The sequence below is a fragment of the Solanum dulcamara genome, chromosome 3 (assembly GCF_947179165.1).
Source record: "Solanum dulcamara chromosome 3, daSolDulc1.2, whole genome shotgun sequence".
Taxonomy (NCBI): domain Eukaryota; kingdom Viridiplantae; phylum Streptophyta; class Magnoliopsida; order Solanales; family Solanaceae; genus Solanum; species Solanum dulcamara.
In genome coordinates, this window is record NC_077239.1 from 11955370 (window position 1) to 11972464 (window position 17095).

General features: G+C 33.0%; 1 protein-coding gene across 1 annotated transcript; it reads left to right on the plus strand.

The window, feature by feature from the left end:
* The first annotated feature begins 8047 nt into the window (after window positions 1-8047).
* LOC129883456 (uncharacterized) lies at window positions 8048-16765 on the plus strand. The gene is given in 16 exon segments (XM_055958115.1): window positions 8048-8348; window positions 8743-8804; window positions 9378-9548; window positions 10658-10899; window positions 12337-12463; window positions 12577-12738; window positions 12820-13033; window positions 14674-14817; window positions 14901-14963; window positions 15066-15277; window positions 15335-15573; window positions 15668-15752; window positions 15754-15795; window positions 15955-16297; window positions 16300-16489; window positions 16588-16765. Coding segments are annotated over 16 exon segments (2775 nt in total).
* Window positions 16766-17095: the final 330 nt, after the last annotated feature.

The window sequence follows — 17095 nt, forward strand, 5'->3', positions numbered from 1 at the left end:
CATACACTAACAACAACTACAGAAAAGACAACACAGATACAACCATCAAATCAAATAGAAACCCCCCTGCACAAGGCCCCTATCTGGTTGGATATTTGTCTTTCTGTGATGTTTTTTGTGCAGGTACAACAACTGCTGGGGAACCTGGGCAAATGAAATGCATCAACATAGAGACTACAGCATTCCAAGAGAGGACCTCACCAACACACCAGCCCTACACCCACATATTCCATCCCTGCAACACCTGCAGCAGCCCCATTGCATCCCAAAATTCTTGAATCTCCTTGCTTTCTTAATTGTTATGTGCAGGCACATAAGATACCTTCAAAGGAGCTGCTCATCTCTCCATTGGAGGCAACAAGAAGCAGCCTATAGGTTTGCAACAACCCCCACTACTATCACACTTGTTTGGTTCTTTGTTTGCTTGTCTATGCAGGTAAACAAAGTCACAGACAAAGGGATATAACAGCCACTACTGCAAGGGCCTTTCCTAATCCCACCAACTATCCATGCATACCTGCTGTATTCATCCAACACCTGCAGCAGCCCCCTTTCATCCAAGTCCTTTGGGACTCCTTGACTGCTCTCATTGATGAGAAGACAAGAAGATGGAGCTCCAACAAACACAACTCTCTGTTTGTTTACTTGCTGCTATGCAGGCACATTGAACAGCAACAATGGCCCCTTCCAAAGTCCAAGGCACCTTCAGTCAAACATCTAAGCCAAGGCTGCATTAGAACTCTTGCTTGGCTTATTTGTGGATATGCAGGTACCCCCGGATCAGTAGACAACACTGGAACCATCCAACCAGTTGTTCAAGTCAGGGCTGCACCACATACAAAATGCATATTACACCTATTCTGTCCCTCAGCTTCCTTAACTACAATCCCAAGCAAGCTGGCTGCTATGGCTACATTTACTTCCTATCATTTCATCCCCCTTAGCTACGATTGTTGTTGCTGCAACTTTCCTTGGACCTACTTGGTACGACATGTCTAAAAAGAGCAAAGATGAAAAGAATTTCCCCAACCCATGCGAGATAGAAGGTTCGTATACTTGTTCTTTCTCAATGTAGCTATGCCTGAGTCGTAGCATAATTGAATAGGACTAGTGTAGGCTACTTTCTTGTATTCTCATGGAAGGGGAGAGTCTCCCTCATTTAAGCTTTCTTAGTTGATTTGTACCGAGAGGAGTCCTCTCACAGGTTTAATGTTTTTTAGTTATAGTTAGTCTCTTTTTTGTATCGGGGATGAGTTAGCCGACCTTAATAGGTTAGCCGACTTATGAACCACTATAGGATCGGAGGTACGGTTTATGTCCCCCTCCTTGTATTTTATTTTGATTATTTATGTTAAGGCTTGGGGGTGTTGCTCAACCCCTGACTGTGCACGAGAGGTGGGAGCCTCGTGTAGGGTCTGTTCCCAAAAAAAAAAAAAAAAAAAAAAAAAAAGGTACATAATGTCATATCATCAGTACATATATTGCATCTACAGCTTTTTGACTAGGTGTTATAAAGATTGTTAAGTGGGTCGGGTTGGGTCAGATCGATCCGCTAGAGGTAATGTCCACTGGCTTGTCGAATCTGGCTGGGCCAATTTTGCCTTTACTGGGTTGTTCCAATTTGGGCCCAACAATAAAAAATATTGGATGGCTCAGCCCATGATCCATTAAGGGTACAGTGACCGGGCCTATTCGTTGGGCTGATTGGTTTTTTTTATTGATGTTTATGTATTCGAAAGTTTGAGTCAATTATCAATACAGTGTATCGTTGTCTATTTAATATCGTATCTATTTAATTTAGAAGTAATTATAATAATTTATATACTCAAAATATGCAATGATATACTTACATTATATTACATATATACTTACACTATATAGCAAATATACTCACAACATAATATCTATTATAATGATATACTTATATTATATTATATATACTTACATTATATATCAAATATACTCACGATATATTATCTATTATAATGATATACTTACATTAAGTTATATATACTTACCATGTATACCAAATATATTCACAATATACTATCAATTATAATGATATACTTACATTATATTATATATACTTATAATGTATACCAAATATATTATCTATTATAATGATATTTTTTTCAAGTATTGAATTATTATAGTGACTACAAATTAAATTTTCAACATATGATTATGTAAAGTAAATAAAATTATTTAATTGAATCATACAAAATTTATTAAAAATAATAATTAAGAAATACAAAGACCCAATGAGTCTTTGACTTTATTAATAAATTGATAAAATTCAAAACATACAAAGTTACCAACTTACAATTAGTTGTCTATAATATATTGTAATTTCTACATATTTTAAGTAATTTTCTCCAATTCATCTATATTAACATTAACAGGAATTGACTCATAATTTTTAAAATTAACTAATCCGTAATTTGGACTAGCTTGTGTCGAAGGATCTCCAATTGACATTATTTCTTCAAGTTCTTCTTCTTCTTCCGAATATTTTGGTCTTCCTTTATTTCGTCGCTCTAATCTAATTCAATCTCTGAGGCAAACTAAAACATTTATGACATTTCTCCCTAATGAGTGTCGATTATCTTCGATCTGTTGTCTTCCTTGACTAAATACGATCTCTGATGCAACAGTTGACATTGAAATATTTAGCATATCCCTAGCAATGGTTGATAGTACTGAATATTATTTTTGGTTGTTCTTCCACCATTCTAGTGTGCTAACATTATTTTGATAGGACTCTGGGCCCTGTTTCAAATAATAGTTAAGCTCGTCTAGATTTATGCTTCTTTTGTGATGTAGGTTGTATTATATTCTAAATAGATAAATTAGTAACACAATGGGCAGACATACCTTGTGCATGTCTTTTAGAAGATGATGGTTCATCAGAAGGATGAGATAGAGGAATAGTATGAGCAGGGGTAACATTATCAAGTAAAGTGACATAATGATTATATAATGCTTGAATATGATCATTTGTATCACTCATTGTCTTAAACATACTAGGTTTTTCTTCATTTTTAATTTCTAAATAATTATATATAATGCAAACAAATTCAGACATAGTAGCAAATTTCATATGCGGATTGGATATAGCACCAATCAAATAAATAGGAGAAATAAGAAAAAAACTACTTTTTTAAAATTTCAATCATTTCAGTTTCAGCTTCGTTGTAATCTTCTTTAAGTTTATATTTCATAAGCAATAGAGAAAGATCGGCTATATAAGCTAAAATATTACAAAAAGTAGGATAGTAAGCACCGAAAAACTCAACAGTAGCCGCATAAAAAATTTCTAAGAAAATAACAACATCATTAATTTTAATTCAATCAGATTCTTGCAACATGATTTCGGAAAATTTATATGTATATTGATTAAAAGTTGTAGTTATAGGGGCTCTATAAATATTGCAAGTCTTTAAAAAATTATAAGTAGAATTCCACCTAGTTTCAATTTCTCCAAGCATTAATCTTGGTCTAAGATTATTTTCTTCACATTTTATTGTAAATTCTCTAAGTCTAGTCTTTCTCTTATTTTTTTGAATAAAGCCAACTGCATTCCTAAGTTTTTCAATTATTGGCTCAAAAAAATAAAGACTATCTTTTACAATTAAATTATATATATGAAAAATATCCGCTAAAGGGAAAAATAGCTCAGTTTTTAAACAATTAATAGCAGCGGTGTTGTTAGATGCATTATCAAAAGAAATATATAAAATTTTGTGTTCAAGACCATAAAATTTTACAACCATTAATATAGAATCAAAAATAAATGTGCAATATGTCTATTGTCTTCATCATATAGAAATGCTAAAATACGTTTTTACATGACAAAATCACTATCTATCCAATGATAAGTAATAGTTAAATAATCATTTTTATTTATAGTACGACCAAGATCGGAAGTAAGAAAAACTCTACATGGAAGATTTGTTAATAACCAACGTAAATAATATGCATATTGTTCATGAAGTCTAAAAATATCTAATCGACAAGTACTTCTAGAAATACCTTTAAACATGGGATTATAAACTGATTGCATATAATGAATAAAAGCATCAGAAGAAGCAAATGAAAAAGGTAGACAACCCAAAACTATCATTTTTACTAATTCTTCATGATCCCTCATTTTATTATACATCCCAATTAATTTTCCGATCTGTGGATTTAATCTACCTTGAATTGATCCAGTAACACCCAGGTTGTTGTATTCGTTCTCTCCAACCAATATGCTCATTATCTAGATGTCTAATCAATTGACTTATCCCACCTTTATTACCCCCGGTCTTATACTCAAAAATTGTTTGACAAACTTTACATTGAACTTTAGTTGTTCCGGCTATTCGTTCAAAATAATGTTATACTAAACTAGGTTTTTTCTTTTACAGGCTGTGGAGGAAGATTATTAGTTCAAAATACTGTTATACTAAACTAGGTGTATCATTACCATCATTTTCATAATTATTTTGTTCTACTTTTACTTCAACTTCATTTAGTTATTCTACAAAGTAAGTTTCTTAATATTCATATTCATTCATATCATGTGCACCTACACCTATTTCTCCAATTTCACTAGGTGGTGCTTCAGGCATATAAGAATAAAATCTACTTGTACTACCTCTACTGGAATATTTTTTTCTTACTACCACTACTATCTCCGGGATACAAATTTTTAACACTTTGACCTACTTTTTTTAATCTACCCGTTATGCAAATCAAAATAATAAAAATTATAAACCCAAAAAAATAAAATATTTAAATATTCAAGAACAAATATACTAAATAAAAGCAAGATAAGGAATGATTATACCAAATTGCCAGAATCAAAGAAAGAATCGTAAAATTGATGAAATGTTGAACACTTGAAAGTTGAGAACATCCACTTGATGTTGTTAATTGCAAAAAATAATAAAAGATTGTTATCACTTTAAGAGAGAATTGAGAAATTGAGAGGAAATTGGATGATTGTTGTAAAAAATAATAATGAAATGTTAGACGTATTAATAGAATATGGACCGATCTAGCTGAACAAAAAATCGATCGACCCGGCCCAGTTGACACCTTTAGACCTAACTTCAAGAAGGGGGAACAGTCTAATCACCACTGGTATAAAAAAAATATCTATCTTAGTACTTTAAAAAAGATAAATTTCTAATTGTCGAAATTGGATTATACCAACATATCAAAATATATATATATATATATATATATATATATATATATATATTAATACATTATTATTTGACTGCAAGCAAAAGTTTAGCTGACAACTTTGAGGTGAATCTGTCTAGCAATGAATTGCTAGTAACTTATTTTATAAAGTAGTGTTTAAAGATTGAAAGCTGAATAATATTATTTAGCGTTTAAAATATTTAAGTTATATGATAAATAGAATATGGTTTCTTTTTTTTTTTGGTAACGTAAATTAACTTATATTAGATCAAAGAACAAGTACATGGGAGCTAGTATTCCCAACAGTGGGATACAGAGAGTGAGTACTAGTATCTGTAGTATCTATTCTATCCTTAGAGCTAGAAGGATGATGAGCATTAGTTGTACTTAGATGACTGACATTACAAAAACTTTCAAAGCAAAAAACTTGTGAACTGAACAGTGAAACTTCATTGTTTGTGTAGGATGCAGCTTGGGCTATAGTTCTTGATTTTTTAACCCCTCCTTGATCTGCTTCTAGGAGATCCATTACAAAAATAGGAGGTTGAAATATCCTGATGCTGCTACCATTCATTAAAGAACCAAAATGTGCCAATTTGTCAGCCACTGCATTTTGCTCCCTGTACACATGAGTAAGTAGTGGATCATTCAGGTGGCTGAGGAGGTGCCTGCAATCATTAAGAATCGACATGTGGGTGTTAGAAGTGGTTTGAATAAGTTGAAGAAGCTGTTGTGCATCTATATTTATTTGTAGTGAAGTGAAATTATGAGCTATTGCGAGTTCTAGTCCACGTAGCAGTGCCACTACTTCTGTTTCCAGTGGTGTATTTGCATTCACTTCACCTGCAAAGCCTATTATCCAATTTCCTGCAACATCACAAATGACACCACCAATTCCTTGAGTTTGGTTCTTAGGATTGAAAGCACCATCAGTGTTTAGCTTAACGAAACCTATTGGTGGAGGAATCCAAGCCAGAGTGATAGTCATAGGAGTAGTTTTGTTGTAGCAGTTGGTCCTAGATGGTAGTATTCTAATGCCAAGTTATGAATTACAGAGGTGTTGGTTGGGAATGTCTGTGAGAAAAAAGGTTATCATTTCAAGATTTCCAAATATGCCATAGAGTAAAACAAATTATGAGTGATGTAGGCATATCATTGTAATGTGTGTGAGCACTCTTAGTGAAGAGATGTTTGAGGAAAATATGGGGATCATTGATATCGAAATCAGTATGTGAGAGATTGTGGTTTATTTTCAAATCAGTCCAGCAATTAACAGCATTCGAACAACGGAAAAAAAGATGATGAATGGATTCAGGCTCACCTAATATGCACACTTTACATGTATTTGAAGGAAGAATTTGAATTTGATGTAGATATTGATTTGTGGGAAGTCTATTGTGTGCACACAATCAAAGAAAAGTCTTGATTTTAGGAGGAATGCTTAACTGCCAGATCCAGTTGAAATTGAGATTTGTCAGTTGCTTCTCCTCCAATGAAGAGTAGCATGATTTAACAGTGAACTTACCATTAGAAGTAAGACCCCAGGTTAATCGATCATGATCCTTCAGATAAAGAGGTAAGTAAGTTGCAATAATTTGTCTACGAATATAGCTCGGAAGTACAAAAGATAAAGGTGAAAAGGACCAAGAGTTATTAGTTAGAATTGAGGAGATCATACTTTCTTCCTCTCCTCTGTTGAGAGGGCCCTGGATGAGTTGTCGAAGAAGAATATTCGGTGCCATCCAAGGTTGGTTCCAGAGATTGATATGCTAGCCATTATAAATTTTCCAAACTCTACCAGATTGACAAGAATTTCACCCTAGAAAAAGATGTTTCCAAATCGTTGAACGAGGTATCTTTGGTCCCCAAAACAAAGGCATATTTTTTTGTAAAAGAAGAGATGCCCGAAGTGTGTTGGGATTTTTGAATAGGTGCCAAGCAGTGCTTGCAAGAAGAGCATGATTTTTTGGCATAGTTTTTGAATGCCAAGACCACCTTGTTGGAGTGGACTTGTCACTTGGTTCCAGTTTATTAAGTGAATTTTGCGTTTGGTAATTGTAGACCCCCAAAGAAAATGACGTTGATAACGCTCTAAATGATGGATGATACTTTTTGGAATCTTCATGATTTGCATGATATGGTTAGGGATAGTATTTAAGGTAGATCGAATAAGAGTAGATCTCCCCGCGATGTTTAGGAAATTAGTTTTCCAACCGGCCAATCTATTCTTAAAGTTATCCAAGATGAATTGGAAGTCCTGTCTAGTAGGAGTTGATGTCAAAATGGGAAATCCAAGGTATTTTCCAAACTTATGTCCTTCCGAAATATTGAAATAATTAAGAACAAAAGTCATTTTTCCTAATTATCACCATACCTCCCGAGTTCCCTTCACCCTCCGATTCAACCAGATTGGTAAATTCAGAATCATCTCGAAGAGGTGCGGGATCAGTTAAGTGAGTTGCCACTAGTATCACAAGAGTTGGTTTATAGTATTTATGCATATTGCAAAAAATCCTTCTAAAGTCAGGTGATTGATAGCCCCTACAATTCCAGATTACAAAATTCATAGTGTCACTAGTATTAGAAGTGGCAGAATTAACCTGATTCCCCTGAGGGCCCTAAGCAGCTGCTCGAAGAGTTCGAGTTATGATCATCGCAAATTTCCCTTCCTCCCGATTGATTGTTGGCCTCAGCTTGATTAAGTATTTTATCAACTCCGTGGGATAGCTTAAAAGTAGTTTTTTTTTCATACTCCTCTTTGAGGATGCAGATATGACAATTCCCCAACCACAGCAATTTCGTGCATGTTTCTCTCATTTGAGCCATCTTAACCGCTATTTCGTTGGGAGAGAACATGTCTTGTTCGTTTGGACTGGGAGCCAGGGAGGGTTGTTGTTTGTGGAAGGGGAGGAGGGGGTCAGTGGTTCCAAAGGACCTACTGGTGCGTTTGGTGGATTTGGTGGTTCCACATGGTGAGTTGGTCCTTGCATGTTCCAATCCGGGTGTATCCAAGGGGTTGTTGATATGTATGGAGGATAGAAGGGAATCTCCGGATAGGTATGCGCCATCAGAGGTGGCTGGAATTGTTGGTTGGACATTGTTATCGAGTTCATCAAGCGGAATTGAGAAGTCATCCATAAATTCTGATTGTAAAGGTTCATTGTGATGCTCATCCCCTCTGTGACTATTTGAGCAATGTGCAACGGATTCTGAATTTTTATCAGAATTTCTTGGTCGTTCACCACCATTGTACAGATAAGAGCATGGTTCTGCAGAGAAACTTCCATCTAAGACTGAGGTGGAATTTGATTAGGTGGTGTTTGGAAGTTGTAAATCAGAGGATACTGATTTGGAAAAGGGTGGTGTTTGGGAGTTGTAAATCAGAGGATACTGATTTGGAAAAGGATTCATGATGTTTGATGGTGGAGTTTGAGTTTTAGTCACAGGACTTGGATGGAAAAGAGGACGATGATAGAGTGGTCGATACATCAGTGTACGTACTTTTTGGTGAAGATTTTGTTTCAAAATTTTGCTGTGATGATAATATAGGTAATGATGGATTTGGATTTTCAGAATTTGTAGTGGTGGAAATTGGCGGTGGATTTGATGGAGTCTGAGGTAACTTGTCTTGGGTTTGGACTTGTGATGGGCCTGATAAATTAGGAATTGTTGTAGTGGGGTTTTCCTTTGGGCCTGGTTGTTCTAACAACGGACCAGCTAATAGAGTAGGTGTAGGTGTTGTAGCTTCCCTGTAATGTGTTATCATCTTATTGGAGGAATGGATAGGTGGTAGTTGCGTGGCACCTTCCAGCGTGCAACATATATCCAAAGATACAGAATCTAGAGTTTTCACGTCGCTTTGTGAAATCCTATTTTGTGGAGGAGTGGTAGTTATTGGACTGGGCTTATCGATTGGGTCGTGAATTTTTATGGAAAAATTACTTAATTGAATGTGTTTTAAAAAATATTTATCATTTTTAAATATACTTTTATTTTATTATTATTTTTAACAATCAATAACAATATTTTAATTAAAGAAGACATTATATACTTTTTTTATTTGAGGAAGAGGAAAGGGCGTTATTTTTCTCTCTAAGGTTTTTCTTCAGTTTCTGCGTCTCTCTCTTATTACTTTATCTTTTCTTCATTCTTCCCTTATTCCTTCATCTTCTTGTTTATTTCAGACGGAACTTATAGGTACTAGGTGCACAATTGTAATGAAAGGTCAGAAATCTCCTAGAAGAAGCCCACAAATTCGAATTGTTGATTCAACCGGCAGTGGTGAAGTAAATGTCGGTCCAACTTTTAGTTTGGGAATTTCTGCAAATCAACCTCCAGAAGAAGCTGGTGGTGAGGTTAATCAAAATTTCGAAGCATTGCATGTGAAGAAAAAGGGTGGTAGAAGTAAGAAAAAAAACAATTAATTGAGTTTTAAATCTAAATCAAAAAGAAAACGAGTTGATGTTGCATCGACATCTAAGAAATTTGTTGACAGTGATGATGATTTTGAGGATTTACCTCCTCAATTTTAGTCAAAGAAAGTGAAACCTACATTTGCTCAGGAGAAGAATCCAAAAATTCAAAATCAATTGTGCAAAAATACGATTCTACCGGAGAGTTTATATCTGGTATGTCATTCTACCAACACATTATTTAACTGATAGCATTTTCAATCTGTTTATGTGTATTTTCTTAGTTTCTTGTTGTTTTGAACTTGTGTGCTAGATGTTGAAGAAAAATTTGTATATTTGATACTTTTATTATAGTCTAAATTTATTTGCTCAAGTTTATTATATCAGCGATTGTTGGGAGTTTTGCCATGAATTGTTAGATCTTTTGTGTTGCAATTTGTTTATTTTTTTAAATAAATAAATATAAATGAATTAAACTTTGAACTAAAATGTATTACACATACATTAAAATTGAATTAGAAGAGAATAAGAGATGAATGAAATCTGTAGTTAATTGAAAAAAGTTTTCAGTTATCTGTAAACCACAAAAATGAATTAAACTTAAATGAAAATATGTATTATACACATTAAAGTTGAATTAGAAGGAAAATAGAGACGAATGAAACATATAGCTAATGAAAAATGTTTTCAGTGATTTGTACACCACAAAAATGAATTAAACTTTGAACTAAAATGTGTATTACACATATATTAAAGTTGAATTAGAATAGAATTAGAGACGGTAATCTTTAATTCTAATATGCAACCTATGTTAGCATCTTCCTACTTATTGGAACAATCAATAATCTCATTCATCATCCTTCCATAAATCTAATGTTTTTAGAACTAGCTACATGTAGACCAGCAAAAACTGTAGGCAAAAATGAATCCAAAGCAGATTTCTTTACCATATGATTCTTCAAGCCTATTATCCTTCACAACTATTAGTTTTTCAATGAGAATAATTGAATCTAAGCTAAGACTGCTTTCAAGAGTCTTTTGAACTACCGCAGACTTGTTTCATCATTTCAACTGAGCAGCCAGTTCTCTCCGATGATCGAGAGAAAAGAACTCAATCAAATAGAGGTCCACATCATCTTGCGCTCGAGAAATATGCTGCGTTTCCACTCTATTTTCATTACGAGGATGTATCACGTCAGGATCCATTGCTCAAACCGAATCACGTCAACGTTATGGAAGTTGCCAAAGAAGGTGATAGCCCTATAGATTCGTTCCCATGGTTCGATCCTTCCCAGTAAAATGCGGCGTGTTCGAATTCTGATCACTTTTACGCGAGGATGACCAAGAAAAGTCTTCCGTACTTGTTGACTAAAAAGCTTAGTCTTTCATTATTAAAAGAGGAGTGAAAATAAAACAGTAATATTCCTTTTTTTGCAAAAAGCAAAGCAATCATTAAAGTTTAGTATGTTTGTGATGATGTGTTTTCCTTGAAACTTGAGGAGTACACATTGGCAGTAGTTCATTTTTAAATGAAATATTTGATTTGCTTTTATTTTACATCGGAGCCATGTCTGTTTCTTTTCTTTTTTTCTTGATTGTTGAAGAAATCTTTAGATGTATAACTATTACATGACTAGCTCCTTTTTATATATCTACACTCTACAGTATCTCTGTATGTTCACTTTAAATCAAGTGTAGTTTGATAAAATTCTAATTTATTGTTGAGTGCAGTTTCTTATTTTGAAATCACTTCTTACGTTAGATTCATAATCCCTTAATCTTTTGTATTTATCTTATCTTATTGTTGAGCTTAAGATCAAAGGCAGATTTTATATCAATAAATAGATCTTCTAAGATCATTGCTTTGTATTATCAATTATTGTCATATAAAAGACATTCTAATATAAAAACAGTCATGGATAGAATTTGCAATCTTCTGTTTTCTCTTGTAGTTTTTATTATGCTTCATTACCATTCTTCTTCACTAGCTAATATTAGCACTGATAAGCTACTCTTCTTTCCTTGAAATCTCACATATCTTTTAAGTCTTATTTGAGGGTTCATGTTAAGATATAATTATCTATAGTGATAGATTGATATTATTTATATGCAAGATCATAAATTCTGGAGACATTCAGATGTTTTGTATTCTTCAAGTAGGTGATCGTCATATACTAATCATGACGTGATTGAGAAAATAAAACTTTCTTTATCTGAAAAACAGCTCGAGTTGTTTAGGAATACTTGTTTTGGTTACTTTCTTGACCTTCCAAAAGTGACCACACAACTCCAACTTATTAATTGCCTTATGAACAGGGAGTTAAAACACACATCAGATGATGTGTTTGTTGTTGAATTAAATGAGAAGATGCTGTTTTTTGGTCTTAGAGAATTTGGGTTAATTACAGACTTAAATTGTGTTAGTGATGGTTGCTCTGTTAATGTTCTAGATTCTCTTTGTCGGTTGTTGAGCAATTATTTCTCTGAATAAATTACTGTTCAAAAGAATCATCTACGTGAGTTGTTTTTATCAAAACAATTCATAGATGATTAGTAATAGAGATTTCTACCTTGTGAAAAGTGGACAATTCAATTCTTACCCGTGGGGTTTAGATGTCTACAAGAAGTTGCTTGATAATGTGAGGCACAAGCTTAATTCAACCAATCAGTACTATAGATTAGGTGGATTGCCTCTTGCCCTTCAAATTTGAATATTTGAGTATTGTTATAGAGTCGATGAAGATTTAGCTATTCAAATTTCTGATTCTATTCCAAGAATTTTGAGGTGGAAAACTGTTGCTGAAAGTCCTTGGCAAAAGCATATTGAAAATGACATCTTCATGCCTATGAAATGCAAAGTATCTATACAAAGTTAATATAATTTATGACACACACATATATATATATATATATATATATATTATTTCAACTTAAGTTAATACATCTATTTGTTTCTGTATTTTAATTTCAGTTTGAGAATATAGTGGCGAGTGAAGATGAGGTATCTAAATTAAGGCTTCCTGAACCTTGTGATTACCATTCTGAAATCTTGAAATTGGAGCCGAAAAGATCAAATCATAGTCTAGATATGTTGACCAGGGAGGTTATAGAGTTGAGAAAAGAACTTGTAAAGGTATAAGCTAACTTCTCTTTAGGCTTTATCTTTTTCAAAACTGTTATTATAATATTTGTGTTATATTTGATTATATACTAGGCGAATGAAAATCACAAAGCTCTTGAAGAGAAGATAGACTTACAATCTATTCAAATGAAAGAATTTGTGATGAATTCCAATAAATAATTATTGAAGGATATTTCTTTGTTGTTTGCTAAGAGAGACATCAACAGTTCTTTTACTCAAAAAACCAGGGAATCATCTAACAAAAAGGCTGGCGAGATATTTTCGGGTGGATTAGACTTCAATGGAGGTTCTTTTATGTTTAAATACATCTATATTATCTTGTTTTGCTTGCTGGCGGGGACTTAAGTTTATTTACTCTTTATAGTTTTTACTTATCTAAGTTGTAGTTTAAGCTTGAATTTTTTATTCACATGTTTTCACTTAGAAGAATGGTGAACTTTGACTATGAATATAATTTGTTGCATGATTTTAGCTGCTAGTGTTACTATTCATAATCATAGACCTTGGAACTGAATAGTGAATTGTGTGCTTGTATTCTTTGTGCTAATGTAGAGGAGTTCTTGAATTGGGTTAGCTTCATTTTTGCTGGTGGTAGCTCGTGAGTATTTGCTCTTTTTTTGCCTTTTATTTGATGGGTTTTGTATTTGCTTCACAATTGAGGTAAAGATTGTTTTTTCACATGTTTTCACTTAGAAGAATGGTGAACTTTGATTATGAATATAATTTGCTACATGGTTTTAGCTTCTAGTGTTACTATTCATAATCACAGACCTTAGAACTGAATAGTGGACTGTGTGCTTGTATTCTCTGTGCTAATGTAGAGGAGTTATATTTTTATGAATTAGACACGAATAAAAATTATAGCTAATAAAAAAATATTCAGTGATGTGTTTCAATAGTGTTATCAAATTGAAACCTGCATTATGAATTAAACTTGAATGAAAAATAAATTACATATATATTAAAGTTGAATTAGAATAGAATTAGACACGAATGAAAATTGTAGCTAATGAAAAAGCTTTCAGTGATCTATAGAAACACAAAAATAAACTACATACACACTAAAGTTGACTCTACCTCCCAAAGTAGGGGTAAGGTCTGCGAAGACTCTACCTTTCCCATACACAGGGTATGTTGTTGTTATATATGGTTTAGCTGCTAGTGTTACTATTCATAATCATAGGCATTGCAGAGCTGAATAGTGGATTGCGTGCTTGTATTCTCTGTGCTAATGTGGATGAGTTCTTTTACCAAACTAAAATTATTTGTGTGCTATAGTTTTCAAGTGACATTGACTAGCACTGTCATATATAGTTTAACTTTAGTGATTTCCATACTCTAATGTAGTTTATAGTTAATCGTCTTTCGTTTCACTCCATAAATTTGGTTAAAGTATCTTGAATAGAGAAATTGGATGTAAATGAGATGGAGAAGATTTTTCATTGTAACTGAACTTGTTGTTTGAAGTTGGAGATTTTTAATATGTTAAAAATTCTCTGTTCCCATGATAATGGAAATGCTTATACTTATCGAATTCTATGTGTAACTTAGGATAAAGAGGAGTAGAAGTAAAAGTGGATAGGTGTCATCCATTTCCCAAGTTTGGTAGTGAAATAAATTAGGGAATTGTAATAACAGCAGGATAGCTGGGTAATTATCCATTTGGTTTTTTCAATCTTCCTTCTCCCTTACTCTCCTCAAGGAACCAAAAATGGTCTGTTTTGCTTAGACTCTCTAAAAATATTATCGCACCCATGTTGGGTCTTCCAAAAATGTACTATTCTTGGAGGATCCGACATGCATCTAACTGTATTTTTGAAAAGTCCGAGCAACATAGAACATTATCTATCAAAATTGATTAGTTTCCCACTTTTCCCAAACTTTTATTCACATGTTTTTCTTGTAATATATTTTAATTACACACAACATTTTCTCCTTGTGTTGATGCATCAATACATGTGTCAAGAGGGCATGACACTCAAGTTGTAGAATCAGCTCAGCATGAAAAATCTCAAGTGTTTAAAGCTTCCGTTAAATTTGCTACTGTTGGGAATTCTGAAAGCAAAATTGGTAATGAAGGGTTTAATAGAAATATAATACATATTTCATATACTTTCATTCAACTTTGTTTAAATTGTTCATGTTATGTACAGATGAAGATGTTGTAGGAATTGCTATTGAACAAGTTTTATTTGAGGTTGTTGTTGATATAAATGGTATTAGTTTTATTTTAAAAGTTCAAATAAACCCCTTTGATCTCTAATTACTCTACCTGCTCCTCCCTTAATGCATTACTAAAAGATTTATTTTGTATATAGGAGAAGAGACTGGTGATCTTAATTTAGTTGAGGCGCAACTTAATAGTAGTGAAGTTAACAAAGGTGAACTAGATTGTGGTGCGTCTACTAATGTCGATGCGACAAAGAATTGTCAAAAAACTCCTCAAACGCTTGATGACTTCATGTTGTGTGCTGAAGATCTTTCTCAGATCCGTAAGGCTGAATCATCATATCTAAGAAAGAAAGCCACTGTGGAGGAAAACAAAAAGAAAAAGACAGCCACTATTGAGGAAAACAAAAAGAAAAAGAAAACAGTTGTTGATGAAAATAAAAAGAAAGCGACACCGAGGAAGCGTGCAAGGAAAAAAATTCCAGGAAAGTCAATTAAATCTCCTTATATACAGCATTTTGAATCTGGAGGGACTTTATGTGTAACACGTCAAATATTTGAGATAAAACATCCCTTTTCACTTGTAATCGGAGTAGATGATGAATCTGATTTGATAGATTCATTCACTTTGTGGCTTTATACGGGTACAAAAAAGAGGTAATTTATTTATGTTTGTTGTTTTATATGTCAAAAATTATTTTAGTTTAAATGAGTTAACTGACTGAAAATTTTATTTTTTTATGCTTTAAAGGGGAAAGAAACCGTATTCAGATGCTGTTAATGTCCTCAAACCAGCATTTGAATTAGGTGTTTGCAATGTACAAGCAAAAGAATGGTTTTTTTAAATTGGCACATTCTGGTCAAGCATGGAATGATGAGGTTAGTTATGTAAACTCCAGTTGAACACTCTCATTTTTCTGAATCAACTTCTTCTCCCATTTTTCTAGACAAGTTTTAATGAGCTCACTGAATTGACTGACACTTGCTACAGATTTGAAGTATTATCTGACACTTGACATTATTTTAAATCTTTTACAGCATCTTGACGTCATTTTTTATTATATTAGAAAGAAGGACAAGTATGAAACCAACAATAATATTCGATTTACAACTATTGATTGTCTATTCAAGACAAAGATTGCTCAATCTTATTTTCAACTTTATGAAGCTCATGAAAATAAGAAGAAATTTGGAATCAAAACTTCAGATGCTATTGCTGAGTATATATGCGGACGCCATTTGTTGGCAAGCACCCCATGGGACAAAGTGGATTATGTTCTCTTTTCAGTAAATATTAAAGAGGGTTATCATTGGATTTTTGTTGTGTTTGGTATTATTGAAAGGTGTTTGAAGGTGTATGATTCATTTCCGGCTAGAGGGGGGTGAATTTTCTGACTCAAAACGCTGTTGGCATGATTTCATCGATTTTACCATACTACTTGAGTGTGGTCAAGTTCTATGATAAGCATCCTGAATTGAAGAAATTACCTATTTACAATGGAAAAAATGAGTTTGAGCTCATTGAATGTAAGTTCATAACTGAAGGGATTCCAAGACAACAAGAAGATCCATTGTAAGTTTAATTATTTATCAAATAAATACTATCTTTTGTATTGGTCTTATTAAACTCAATAGTATTTTTATAATAATTTTATATTTTAAATTTTGTAGGAACTGTGGAGTTTTTATGGCTATATTTGCAGAGTTAGTGAGCAATGGCCAGAATATTGCAAATCAGCAACTAAGTGTAGACAGTCTCCGAAAGAGGTTTGGGGCTCTACTATGGAAATATGCAGTGAAGAAGCAAAAGAGTAACCTTCAAAGTGAAGACGAAAGACCACATAAATAAATAAATGTAGTTAAATTAATTAAAATGTCTATGAAAACTATGTTGTCTAAAAACAGTTTATAGCTGATGTATTAGTTAGGTTTTGAAGATTGTTTTGTGCTATCTTTTTTAAGATGAATTTTGTACAGGTAAAATACACTTTTAATATAGTTTTTTATTCATGTAAAATATATCTTTTTCTTCTTTTATAATGCAATACATAGCTATGTTAATGTTAAAGTATTTTGGTAGTGTTATCAAACTGAAATCTGCATTATGAATTAAACTTGAATGAAAAATGAATTAAACTTGAATAAAAAATAAATTACATACATATTAAAGTTGAATTAG